General features: G+C 39.9%; 1 protein-coding gene across 16 annotated transcripts in view; it reads right to left on the minus strand.

The window, feature by feature from the left end:
* The window catches only part of LOC109674615 (uncharacterized), a 28,241-nt gene that overhangs the window by 3,084 nt on the left and 10,745 nt on the right, over positions 1–14,412 (minus strand). For 10 of the 16 annotated variants that reach the window (XM_074052340.1, XM_074052324.1, XM_074052327.1 and 7 more), the window contains 4 exons: positions 3,582–3,670; positions 1,695–1,839; positions 1,286–1,467; positions 767–1,038 (listed from right to left, as the gene is read on the minus strand). In XM_074052340.1, coding sequence (XP_073908441.1) covers positions 1,436–1,467; positions 1,695–1,839; positions 3,582–3,670 — 266 coding nt within the window. In that variant the 3' untranslated portion in view covers positions 767–1,038; positions 1,286–1,435. The remainder of the gene's footprint in view (positions 1–766; positions 1,039–1,285; positions 1,468–1,694; positions 1,840–3,581; positions 3,671–14,412) is intronic. The other 6 variants (XM_074052338.1, XM_074052335.1, XM_074052333.1 and 3 more) reach the window with 2 other exon arrangements.

The raw sequence follows: 14,412 nt of genomic DNA on the forward strand, positions 1-14,412 counted from the left end.
TGTGTTATAACACACTGTGTGTAGTCACCCAGTGAGTACTAGATTAGATGGTGTCATGTACCTGCCATTCAACACTCAACTCTTTCTGAGCACACTGTGAAGGGCCCTTGATCCAAGCTATTCTGAGGAGGTGTGTCACCCAGGAGGGCACCTGCCCTGCCCCCACCCACCCTTCCATGGAAGGTGCTGTGAGGCCATGTTGGCAGTTGTGTGGGATATGGCTTCCTTGATTCAGGTTCCCCTTATCATTCCCATTCTCCTTGAAGCTAAAATGACCTGTCATGACTAGGTATCAAGGTTGACCCTGTGATATGCCTTTCACATTCATGCTCCAAGACCTTACCACGGTGACTCTAAGTCATTTTTTCCTCCCTTAGGAAGCTGTCCAGCTTCTGCTCATACTCACAGCCTCTTGGGTACCCACTACCCAATCTATCCTTTCATGCAAACCTACAGGCTCAAACTCCCTCTCACTTTCACTAAAGGAGTGAGGCCAATCATTCAGAATTCACTCAGGAGTTCTGGCACAGGTGATCAATCAGGGACTGGCTGTCCTGTTCCATTCCTGAATCTACACAGTAACTGCATTGGCCTTTGTACAGTGTACAAAGTGGAGTTGAATTATCTATCGGGTCAAGAAAATGGCCCTGCTCAGATTGTTCCCTGGAATTCAATGGGAAGAATGTCCCTGCACCAGGGAATGCCAGATTTGGGCAGAAGGGGTCACAAGAATGCCTGCCTCCACTATGATTGCACAACCACTTACATCAGTTAGCATTAATTGCTCTGCCAGCAATTTGGTCTGGAATATCCAGAGTTGACTTTTATACTTAATCAGCACATTTTCTACCATCACAGATGAAGGCCAGGTAGACTCGCATGATGGAATCGGCATTGTTGCCTGATGGAGCTCTGGAGTCTCTTCGGGAGCTGTCTGAAACTCCACAGCCTCTGAATGAGATAATTTGAGTTCCACATCCTCCAAAATAGCTGTTTCAGGTTCTGAAGTTGGTTCCACACCTTGATGTGGTGATACAACTACAGGAAGAGACAAGATCCCATAATTCTACCTTGCCTTCCAAAGGCAGAGATTATGCTAGGTTTAGTTAGTTGACTGACTCTGAAGGATGAGGCATTGGGCTATCACATACAGGGATCATCCTACTGAGTCCCAGAATCATCCTCTAGGAATAATAACCTGAGCCACCTACTCTGGACAACAAATTGGGCCAAGAGCAGGACACTGCATTGCTAAGTCACAGCAGTGGAAATCCTCTGGGCTCACCATTTGAACAGTCTGTTGAGCTCATGCTCTGTTGCAGTGAACCTTCGGTTGCTGCCCCTGGTTGTGGGGAGGAAGATGGGGTTCCAGAACAGCACAGAAGGCACCATTTTCTCCAAAATTTCTGCCTTGGAGAGTTTCTCCCTGTAGGCCTTACAGAGGAAGTTGGCTGGCACAAGTTCTCCCTGGTTTGGGGCCAAAGAGGGACAGTTCAAGCATGGAGACAGTAGCTCACTGGAAAAAAGACTTTGTCATAGAGTCAAGTGAAATAGGAGGATCAAATTTTCCTATACACACAGACACACAGACACACAATCACACACCCACAAGAGGAGGGATCTGTTGTGGTCTCTGGGAGATTAGACTGGCTTGTGTGCCCCCCATGCAACTGCCCTGTCCTGCCTTCTGTCACCTTTCGGGTCCTCTGGAAACATCTCCACTGGCATTGTGGTCAAGTACTGATGTAGTTTCTCCAGACAGAGGCTGGCCACCAGGATTGGTTCTCCTGGAACATGAGCCTCTGCGCAATGGGAGACATCGAGAAAACATCCTTTCCTCTGTAAGGTTTAGGGAGATATGAGTTTGTTACAGTGGATCAGGACAGTGGTTGCCTGGCCAACAGGGTTCTAAATTTTCTGGTCCGTATCCAGGAAGTGAGGGCATCTCTGAAGGTCTCCTCAACTGACACTTTGTCTCAGACAAGACATCTCCTAGGTTCACTATGCTACTGAATGCTTCCTGGACTGGTCCATGTGGAAAACTATACACTGTCACACCCACATCCTCCAGACCACTGTCTCCAGATGGGTCTGAATGTGCCAGTGCCCAGCTGTGAGGAAATCAAGTTAGGTACACACCCAGTGCCTCTTTCCAAAAAGGCATGTGACCTCAGACAGGTTATTCTGACTCTCATGACTTTCCTCGTTTCATTACTTGTACTTTTGGGTGCATCCTAGTATTTTTCTCATAGAAAGGCCTGAGTTAGCCATGACTATCTTACCTGTCATAGTCTGGAACCCTCAGAGACAGCTGGCACCTGATGCACATGCACTAACTTAGAGATGGGACAATAACAAGAAGGAAGAAAACAATATAATGCAGACCAAGTGTGGTAGTGCCCACACTCAAGAGGCTAAGGGAAGAGCATCTAGAGTTAAAGGCTACCCTGGTCTCCATAACCAATCCTCATTTCTTATAAAAATAAAAAACACAACTCAACACAGACCTGAATACCACAGTGCTAGCTAGAGAAAATCACAACTGTAAGCATAGGGATGTGTACATACAGACACACAAAGGTTTATTATGAACATCTGCATTCACAGATAATCACATATGCTCTCACAGATACGCATGGCCATGTGTGTGAACACAGGCTCACAAGCAGACATACTGACAAGGATGAGGAATTCTGACTCCCTGACTGCAAAAATGTAGCTGGTCCACAGGGTTGACTAACATCTGCTCTCACTTACATTCATTTGAAGAGCTGAAGCCAAGACAGCCTTCCTGGACTTGTTTTATTCCTCTATTTTGTACACATTTCCAAATGGTAAAATCTACTGGTTGAAACTTGCTTTCTGCCTTCAAACGTTGTCAGTTCTCAAAATTATGCCTGAATCCTGCCCTTCTTGAAGGCAGCCTTAGAAGATGCTTCAGCCTCCACTGCCCATTCCTGGTCAGTAGGGCTGTGTTATCATTCTGTCTGCCTCATCATCTTGTATTAAAATCTTAACCAAAGGTGTCTCCCTTCCTGTGTTGCATCTCAGCACTCCAGTACAACTTGTGGAGTCATCCAGCCAAAGCAGCCTTTGGAAGGCTATGGTGCTAGATGACTACAAGCTCAAAAGAAGGCCTGAGCATGGGCCCCCAACTGGGCTGCTTCCAAATTCCTGACCCACAGAAAATGAGTGAAGTAGTATTTTTTCTTGTTTTACTGTGCTAAAAGTTACAGAAATCTCTTACACAGCTATAGGGAACTTACAGATAACAGATGGCAGGCCATATGCTAACTACTGGTGGCATCCAGCACTGTTCTGCAACCTCAGGGTCTTACACTGGGAGCCCAGAAGCATCGTGATACTTGCTCTACAAGAAAGTACTTATGGCCTCAGCAACAACCCTACCACGTGCATCTGATGGGGGTTGATACTTAAAAAAACTGAAGTGATGAAGTGTGCTAAGGGACTCTGCCTCATAGACTCCTCCTCAGCTCAGTCACTGCTAGAAGCTGGGGTGTGGGAATTGTTTCTCTCATAGAAGAAAGATCTCTGTTATCTCAACATGCTTCTTAATTTACCTGGATTTCCAGAATCTGAAATTCAAGTTGAAATGTAACCATGTGACCACTTTCTGATAATTGGTGTCTCTGTAGAACATTCTTCATATCTGTAAAATAGAAAAACAAGCATTTTATATGCAAACAACAATTTTCTTCAGATATCCATTATTTTGTATGAATATCTACAACACATGTAGAAATATGAAAGCATGTATTAGCAATTGTATTTAAAAATCTGGAAGAATGTACATCAAACTGATTAGCCTTACAAAGTTGGATCAGTATCAATTTATACTTCTAGTTCTCAATTATACCAACAGTCAAGGTAAACAGAAATATACATAGAAAACCCTACATAAGTCTGAATCATGTTCACTGTTTCATGTTTTTCTTTTTTTCCCATCATTATCTAGTTCTTGTATGCATTTGGCTTGACATGACGGTAGCCATCCTGGTTCATAACCACTATGGTGGCCCCAGAGTAACCCTAGTCACTTTTTCCTACAAACACTATTAGACAAAACTATTAGAGTCATTCATGAAGCTTTAAATAGGGACACTGGCTTTGGAATGCACCTGACTCTCAATTTTAAGATAAATTGAGAGAATTCCAGCCAGAATTAAGTCACTTTTGTCCATTCTTTCTCACCCAAATTTAGGGAATTCAAATGGTCTTGCAGCCACACAGAACCATGCTTCTGTCAGTTCGTCCCCCAAAATTGTACTCTGTGCAACTGTAGATCTGTCTATCCCTCTTTCTTTGGTCTGACAGCACCTAGGGTGGGCCCTCATACATTAGGACCAAGTTGTTCTAAAATACTGTTAAAGACAAAAAATGCAACCAACACGCTTAGGTCTCTTACCTCGCAAAATTTCACTAATATAAGTGCTATTTCCAAAATATGACATGAATTCCATTTTTGGGACTGGGTTTTGAATTCAGCATGCTATACTGCTTGAACTACAACTCCCATCCATTTCATCTGGGTATTTTGGAGATGGGGGGGGATGTCTCACAAACTATTCATCAGGGTTGGCTTCGAACTGTTGACCCTCGAACAGGAGGCTGACCCTCCTGTTCTCAGCCTCCCAGTAGCTAGGAACTGGCATGAGCCACTGGTGCCCAGCAAGCATGCATACATTTAAATATACAAAAAGCCCTTTGTTTGCTTATGTATTTATTTACATTGGCAGCACTGAAGATTTATATCAACACCTCAAGCAAATTACCCCTTGAGCCATTCCCCAGTTCTTTCTCTTTTTTTGAGTGGGGGTGTTAACAAGGTCTCTTTTTTTTATATAAATGTTTTATTAGGATATTCATTATATGGGGGAATTAACAAGGACAATTCTGAATAGACTTATACTGTACATTGGTTACATTGCCCCCATCATCTCTTCCCCTTAACCTCCTTCCCACCCCACTTAAAGCAATTGCAAGTTTTCTCATTTCATAGAGGTACCTGAAGTCCATCAACCATACATCATCACCTTAATCTCCTTCATTCACTCTCCTCTTCCTACTAGTAAACCCCCAAAATGTACTTATTTTAACTAAAGTCCTATTTTTCATTGGTAATATTATTTATTTATTTAGTGGTACTGGGGTTTGAACTCAGGGCCCCACAATTGCTAGGCAGGCACTTTGCCTCTTGAGCCACTCCACCAGCCCTTCTTTGGTAATATTTAAGTTGATGTTCAAAGGGGTTTCTCAATGTATGCCCAATGTGGGTAAACTCACCAGCGCTTTTGCTTTTAGTGTTTTCTTTTCTTTCTTTTTTTTTTTTTTTTAGGTAGAGTCTTACACTTTGCCTGGGGCAACCTGGTACCTCACTCCTCCTTATTTCTGTCTCCTGAGTATCTGAGATTGCCAGCCTGAACCTTGTAACCCACCTTCCTTTTAAAATAAGGTCTTGCTGGTTCTTATTCTAGTTGAGCTTGAGGCTCTTGCCATCTACAGCATAGGTGGGATTACAAGCATTTGCCACCACCCAGTTAACATGGCCATTCTAAAGTACACAGCTGACTCATTTTTCTACATATATGTTTACCCAGGTAACCAACACCCAAATCAATATACAGCAATTTATTGTACCCAATAAACACAATTTGACTTTACGTTGGCATGCAGTATGTTAATCACATTTTTTTTCCATCTAGAATTTAAATTTATTTAGTACTTATGTCAAGAGAAAGAACTTGAACTAGTATTACTAAATTTAGAAGGAGGAAACAGATGATAGGAAAGAAACCTCAGTGTGAAGGTATGTTATTTCTCAGAACAGGAGTGCAGACAGTTAACAGATCTAACACTCATCTTTTCTTTTGTTGGCATTGTTTTTGCTTTGTTCCTGGAGACAGGGTCTTGTTATGTAGCCCAGGCTGGCCTTGAATTCACAATCTTTCTGCTTTAGCTTTCTGAGTGCTAGGATTACAGGCATGAATCACCACACCCTGCATTTATCTTCTCTTGAAGGCTGGCTGATACTTTATTTCTTCAAAAAGCAGCAAAACAATACACAGACAAAAACTAAAAAATTTGGCAAAAATAAAAAAAAATGCCTGGTGTAGTCAGTTTACTTAACTATTTCTGAGATAAAGAGCTAGGAAAGCAATATACTATTTTTCATAAGCAAAAAAAGAAATCACCTTCCAAATTATAAAGTACACATAATATAAGAAAAAAGCATAATTCTGTAAAAGTATCTCAGACAGGAATATATTTTAAAGTGTCTTTAGAAAGGAATTTTCTCACATATATTTAATATTTCCCTGTTTTTAAACACACAAAACATTATAAGTACATATGGAGTAGCCAGTCTTTCATTTTAAATGCAAAATTTGACATAAATCACTTTATGCTTACATTGTAAATAAGTTTAAAAAGCTACTCAAACATTACTATTAAACAGCTAGCATTAATAAACAATATAAAAATAAATGACTGGAACATGCTAACATCATGAGGTAGTCACAGCATCTTCTGCTTTGTAAATAAAAATAATAGCAAACAAGTCGACTAATTTGATGATTTTGTAGAAAACCAAAAGTGAATTACAAACCAAGATTAGCATCCTGAATTTCTGTGCTTGGTATCATTAAGATAATACTGAATACTTTGTTGGTTCAGTTTGCCATTTGGGAGTGAAAATACTGATGCCTATTCCAGGAACTAGTATACAGAATTACGGATAGAACTATAAACAATATGTAGGCTTTGCTTAAATTGCTATCTACAAATCTTTGTTAATGTGCAGAACAAGGTAACTCAGGAAGTAAAGACATACTTCAAATCTCAACTTCTATAAAAGGTTTAAAAAAAAAAACACTGATCAATGAAAAAGTGTTTATTTTTGGAAGGATTAAATATTTAAACACAAACTTCTGTGGAATAATAAGCTTACTTCAAAAAAGGGTGTTTGAGAAGCAGTCCCAGAACCAGCTATCCTGTTACTCCCTATTATCTCTGTAGACTGTGGAAAGTCTACCCAGTTAGACTAGGATCCATTAAGAAGGAAAACCCCAACTGTACAAAGCTCCTTTTTAAGCCATGTGTCAGTGGCTCACACCTGCAATCCTAGCTACTAGGATCTGGAAGATCCTGGTTTGTGTGCTTTGCAAGTAGTAAAGTACCTGCTTTGCAAGAGTAAAGCCCTTGCACAGCTCAAACCCCAGTCCCACCTATGTATCCCCCCACACCCCAAAAAAGGTATAGCCTTCGCAGAATTGGGTGGCAGCCATTCATAACATTTTTATTTTGGGGCAGTACTGGACTCAGTACTTTAATTCAGGGTTTGGCACTTTGAAGCACTCTACCACTTGGGCCACACCTCCAGCCCTTTTTGTTCTGGTTACTTTGGAGATAAGGATTCACTTTTTGCCAGTTCAGCCTGGGCCATGATCCTTCTATTTTAAGCTTCCTGATGTAGCTGGGATGACAAAGGTGTGCACCACTACCCAAGTATTGGTTGAGATGGGTCTGGGGAACTTTTTGCCCAGGTTGGCCTTGAACCACAGTCTTCCCAATCTCAATAGGATATATAACTGAATGTGACTCACTTCAGTCAATCTTCTAAACACCTAGTTAAGAATGGAAAAATAGGCCTGAGATTGTGGCACCTGCCTGCAATCTCAGCACTTGGTTGGCTGAGTCAGGAGGCTGAAGAGAATTTGAGGCCAGCCTAGACTACATAGTGAGACCCTCTCAAAAAAAACAAAACAGGAAAAAGCAAAAAAAGAATGAACATTCTTACTAAGAGCTTTGAGGAAAGGAGACAAAAAGGCAATTCTGTCCAGGCCTAGGTGAGGATTGTGGACCATCAAGAGGGCAACAGGGCTAGGTATGTACCTTAGTGGCAGAGCACTTGCCCATCAATCCCCAGGCCCTCAGTTAAATTCTCAGCACCTCCCAACACACACACAGACAAAGAGGGTAACAAAAGAATCTATGGTGCTTTAGAAGGGTAGAAGGAGAGGGTACAGGATTAGTTGCTGCAGTAGGGTCAGACAATTTTAAATACATTTAACATTTGACTTAGTACTACTGACCAACAAATATTCATAGTGAAATGAAATATTCACAATGAACCTTCAGGCATACACTTAAAGGGTACTTGGCCACCCCACATCCATGAAAGTTGGATTGGTCTAAGTACATAATGTTATAAAAGTAGTATGAATGTGAACTCATGCAACTGTAGGTCCAACTGTACATATTACTATTTAATATTATTTTATAAATTATTGAAATGAAATAGTGTCAAGGTCTTACATGGCTAGCCTATGTCTACTAATATCAAGAAACAGTCAGAAGCTCTGTATTTATAAAATGCAGAAAACACAACTATGGACAAAGTTGTGGCTCTTCCTGGTTTAAAATTATTCAATTACAAACTAGTTTTTCTCATAAGAACAGGAAATCATTGTTTCCTATTATTCAAGTTTTGTTAAATTTATTTTGTAGATTTAAAGCCAAAATTACATGTTGATATTTTAAATGACTGAAATCTACTCATTAAAGAGCCTTAATAAGACATTATTCTCGATAGGTAAGGTGATCTTCTTGAGAAGGAAGGGCAATTATCTACCTCAAAGCTAAAAATATCATATCATTTTTACTATAGTCATTATTAGGATTTGGAGTATCTATTTTAACTCAATATTCAAAAAGCTATGCATTAAAATATGATAGGGTTATTTGAGAAACGACTTTCTACACAGGATTGGTGACTGCCTATAAAATGCCAGTAATGTATTTAAGATCATAAGTTATTCACCTAGCCTATATAAAATCTATACCTTGGCTATTCTGCCAATAATATATTCTTAAAAAAAAAAGCACCTAATGGTTCATGTCCCACAAACTTTCTATCATGAAACAGGAGCTGAGGGATAATCATTATTTTAAATATTTCCTGACTGATGTTCATGTAACAAGGGCCTCTGACATTTCTAATTTCTAACAACATGGCACTTAAAATAATAATTCAAGAAATGGTAATATACTGGAGTCTACTAAGGAAAACCCAAGGATGAAATTCTAACTGCCCAAGGCATAACTGTCTCATGAGAATGCCATGCATCATGGTTCTTTTCCATGTATACACTGGAAGTATAAGAATGGACATTTCTAGAAATTTTTTAAGTAACTGGCAAACTTCTCAGTAAAATTAGAAAAGCTTTTAAAAATCTTATACTTAGTATCAACTATGAAAATTATGTTAAAATATTCTTACAGCAATATAATAATTTTGAAAATTACAAGTGACAAAAGACTAACAATAGGAGAAAAATCATGTCTAATTAGGTAAGTTTTTCTTATAAAGCTAATCTCTACAGCACTCTATGGATTTACACAATTTTATACCAGGAGCACTGTGTTGCATAGTCTATACAGTCACTGTAGTTTTCTGCTCTTTTCTGTATCCTGAAGCTGATTTAACCTCATATGGTCATACAACATTTTTCACATTGAAACCACAGAGGAATACTAGAGTTTTTGAATAGCATTACTTTTAATTGAACTACTTCAGGTGGCAGGACACATCTAGACAAAAGGTTAAGTAAGTGAGAAGAAATATTTCAGTTCTTTGTACTTTGAACTCTTCACAAGTAAAGTGTTCTATAAATTCAAGGTGTTGTTGGGGGGAGGGCAATGGAAAACAGTAATTCTAGGACAAAAAAAAGTTTTAAATCCTAGTTTTTAAAATAGTCCCTAATGTCCAATATAGGATTTCAGATACTGCCATTTAACTATTCAAATTTATATAGGATTACAGTACTTTGGAGAAGTTTTTTAAAAAAAAATACAGGTATATAAATTAATGAAACTGGTATTTAAAAGATTTAATACATGGAGAAAAAAGAGATAGTGGTACCAATTCTTAATACAAATTATTAAATACAATTTACATAAGTTCAAAAGTTATTCACATTATTGCTCGATACCATGGTTGTATGAAACAAATTCTTTTTTTTTCATTTTTCTTTTATTATTCATATGTGCATATAAGGCTTGGTTCATTTCTCCCCCATGCCCCCACCCCCTCCCTTACCACCCACTCCGCCCCCTCCCTCTCCCCCCCCAATACCCAGCAGAAACTATTTTGCCCTTATTTCTAATTTTGTTGTAGAGAGTATAAGCAATAATAGGAAGGAACAAGGGTTTTTGCTGGTTGAGATAAGGATAGCTATACAGGGCATTGACTCACATTGATTTCCTGTGTGTGGGTGTTACCTTCTAGGTTAATTCTTTTTGATCTAACCTTTACTCTAGTACCTGTTCCCCTTTTCCTATTGGCCTCAGTTGCTTTAAGGTATCTGCTTTAGTTTCTCTGCGTTAAGGACAACAAATGCTAGCTAGTTTTTTAGGTGTCTTACCTATCCTCACCCCTCCCTTGTGTGCTCTCGCTTTTATCATGTGCTCATAGTCCAATCCCCTTGTTATGTTTGCCCTTGATCTAATGTCCACATATGAGGGAGAACATACGATTTTTGGTTTTTTGAGCCAGGCTAACCTCACTCAGAATGACGTTCTCCAATTCCATCCATTTACCAGCGAATGATAACATTTCGTTCTTCTTCATGGCTGCATAAAATTCCATTGTGTATAGATACCACATTTTCTTAATCCATTTGTCAGTGCTGGGGCATCTTGGCTGTTTCCATAACTTGGCTATTGTGAATAGTGCCGCAATAAACATGGATGTGCAGGTGCCTCTGGAGTAACAGTCTTTTGGGTATATCCCCAAGAGTGGTATTGCTGGATCAAATGGTAGATCAATGTCCAGCTTTTTAAGTAGCCTCCAAATTTTTTTCCAGAGTTTTGACACACATTAAGACGTGCATAATTTTAGGCTTATAAAAATGAAAATTTACATCTAGGCCATTGAGAAATCTAAAAAATTTAAATGCATAGAGATATGTACAACCAAAAAGAGAAAAGAATATATATGTATGTATATTTAAAAGCAACAGGCTAAACTGATTGAAATTTATGTCATACTTTCAATCAAAAAAGTGTATATAACTAGATTGAAAGTGAATTCACTGGGTGGATAAAATAGTTGTAAATATGTCCTCCACTTCTCAGTAATAATGTGCTCTTAATAGCAATGCAGCACTGAACACCAGCTTACTTTTAGTTCTAGAACTTTTGGGTTCTTTTCTTCCAAAACTCTTCAAAAACATATATTCATTCTACAGTTATGTCAGATTGGGAGAAATATTTTACATAGAAATTCTTAAAAAGAGTACTTCCATACTTTTGCATATAGGACTTGATGAACAATAAAAATAACCCATGGAAAGCCATTACTAATATCATCTTGATAAAAAATATACAGACTGATGCTTCTATATTCTGTGATCCTGAGTCTAATAACCATTAGATACATGCATACCATTCATCGATTTGTCTGTTCTAATAAAACTAACTTGATCCTGCCTTACTACCTTTGAAGACAGTAATATTTTCAAAACTTTTTGAGAAGTTGTCACAATATTAATAGATGAATCTGCTATAAACAGAGCATTAGGAACTGTGTGAGTTCAAGGGCATATGAGGTTCGAAAAGGCTACTGAAGAAAACTTATTTTAAAATGATTACCATATTAAATTTCAAAGGGAAGAAAATTTAATACAAGTGTGCTTGCTAGAATAGATAAGGAGAGCCTTACAAAGGTATTGGTGTTCTATGTTAAGGAATTTATAAATAAGGGACTGTGTATAACTTGGTGATAAAATGAAAAAGGCTGACCACTTTTTATGCTAAGTTCAAATGTATTTTTTTGAGAATACAAAAAAGAAATCCTTGAAAATCAGAATACCTAACAGAAGAGAGCACAACAACTTAGGTATCAAACATCTGTATGAAATAACTTGCAGAGGCTGACAACTATGCACACACAGAACATGCGGTTATTAAACAAAACACAAAACCAAAGCACCCCACGGTTCTGTAGAACCAGTGTCATGTCACCAGCAGGAGGGCACCAAGCCGGGCACCACTGGAAAGAACATCTTGGACAGTCTCTATGAACGAGGTAAATGCGAATCTGGCCGAAAAACTGGTGTCTTTGGTAAAACTTGTATGGGGATGCCACATCGCATCATGTCATTCGTGTCACATTTCCTTTTGCTCAGTGTCCAGTGCAAGCCCAGCTTGTGGAACAGGCTGTCGTTGTCCCGCTCTGATGACTGCTCAGTGACCTCCGTGCTCTTTCACTGAAAATAACTGGCCATGAGCCGCCACCTGACGCGCGGCAGCGACAAGGTTTCTTCTTGGGCGCCGTTGACCCTGATGCTGGCTTTAGATCTGCACCAGCTCCTTCTGCAGTCAATGAACGGAATTCGGACTCCAAACCCGGTGGCGTGACCGGAGCCGCGGACCACCCCGGGTCCGGCGAGTCCTTGAGCAGCCGCTCCTCGTCCTCCTAGTCCTCGTCCACCTCGGTGACAGCCGCCACCCCGCGCCCCAACCCCTGCCCAGGGGTCTTGACTTCTGGGCTCAGCGCCGGGCACCGGCTGGCGAGGCGGCCGAGGACGAGGCAGTCACGGCCGCCGGCTCGGAGCCCGCGGAGTTCGCGCTCGGCTCTCGGGGTTCCTGCGACTAAGGACATGGGGTCCGGCCGTCCGCGGCCTCCACTGCCATCGCCAGTAACAGCGACACAATGTCGCCGCCGCCACCGCCGCTCAGGCAACCACAGCCATCACGTCATTTTTATTTTTATTATTCTTATTATTTTTAGGTTAGAACCCTTCATGTTTACAAAAACCAATATGAATCCTGTAAGTTTTCATTATTTTTAGTTTTCAAGAGAAACTACAAATCAAACCTTCTCCTCCCCATGCCACAGATTATTTACTATGAAATGTTTGTTCCCAATTTCAGTAACTTTCCTGCAAATGACTTTTCCCCCTGTGTTGGTTAGCCCCAACTTTAAGAAGCCAAATTCCAACAGCAACCATTTCTAGGTAAAATCAAATGGTTGATTTTAATCTCTTTCTCAGCAAACCTGCATTATATTTGAGTATTAGGGAGAGGGAGAGAAAGAGAGAAGGGCTGGGTTGGGGGAACAGTTACAGAAACTCTTCGACAAGGTATGTGTGGTGTGCAGAACACTTCTGGACTTTTCCCACCATTGCTATTGTGGACAATGCTGCTCTGAATGTTCATAAAAATAGAAAGAAACTGTTGGCATATCTGCTTTTGATTCTTCTGGAAGTATACTTGCAAGTGCGATTGCTCTCAGCTGGTGTGGTATTTGAGTATTCGCCCTAAGGGAGTCATTCTCTACTGAAGTTGTCACCATGCTTACTGAAGGCTATCATCTTATATTTTATAGGCTCCTCTTTCATGAACATCTGCAAAAATGTCCCTTTAGTTTCATTGCCAGGAGTAATGGTGTTCTTTCCAAGAAGTAGTTTGATTTTTTTGTTTTGTTTTTTTGGTGGTACTGAGATTTGAACTCAGGGCCTTATACTTGCTAGACAGGTGCTCTACCACTTCCCCCAGCCTAGTTTTTTGTTTTTTGTTTTTGTAAAGTATTTAGTGCTCTCTTTATTTATTTATTTTTTATTGTATTTTATTATTCATATGTGCATACAAGGCTTGGGTCATTTCTCCCCCCTGCCCCCACCCCCTCCCTTACCACCCACTCTGCTCCCTCCCTTTACCCTTTACAAGGGTAAAGAGAAAAGGAAATATAAGAGCAACCAAATTTTGGAAGCTGGAAATCATTTGGATAAATTGGAAAGTTCAGTGACAAGTACAGCTGACCTGCCAAACCCAGGAAAACTGAAACCTAAGACAGCAATGGGAAAAGCTGAGATGTGAGTCAACTGAAATAAAGTACTAGGAAGGTGTTCAGATTTTGTAGAACCAAGTTATTCTACTAAGATGATTGTGAACTTAGATGCACATGCATGTAATCCCAGCACTCAAGAGGCTGAAGCCAAAGATCACAACATCAAAGCCATCCTGGACTACTTAGAGAGAGGGAAGGGAAAGAGGAATGGGAAGGACAGGAAAAAGAAAAAAAAGAACATTCTGTAATGTAAGTGAACTTCAAAAAGTCAGTGTTACAAAAGAAAAGGAGGATCAACCTGATTATAGGAGACTAAAAAACATGACTGCTAAATGCAATGCCTGATCATAATTTTATGAAAAGAAAGATTCAATGTGGTTGAGATGTCAGTTCTTCCTAATGTGACCTATAGATTCCATGCAACACAACTGAAACCCCAGCAAGCTGCTTTGTAGATAATGACAAGCAGACTCAAGAGTTTAAAACAGGCACATGCATTTAACAGGGAATTCTCAAAGAGAGAGGTACAAATGACCAGTATA

The sequence above is a fragment of the Castor canadensis genome, chromosome 13 (assembly GCF_047511655.1).
Source record: "Castor canadensis chromosome 13, mCasCan1.hap1v2, whole genome shotgun sequence".
NCBI classification, from domain to species: Eukaryota; Metazoa; Chordata; class Mammalia; order Rodentia; family Castoridae; genus Castor; species Castor canadensis.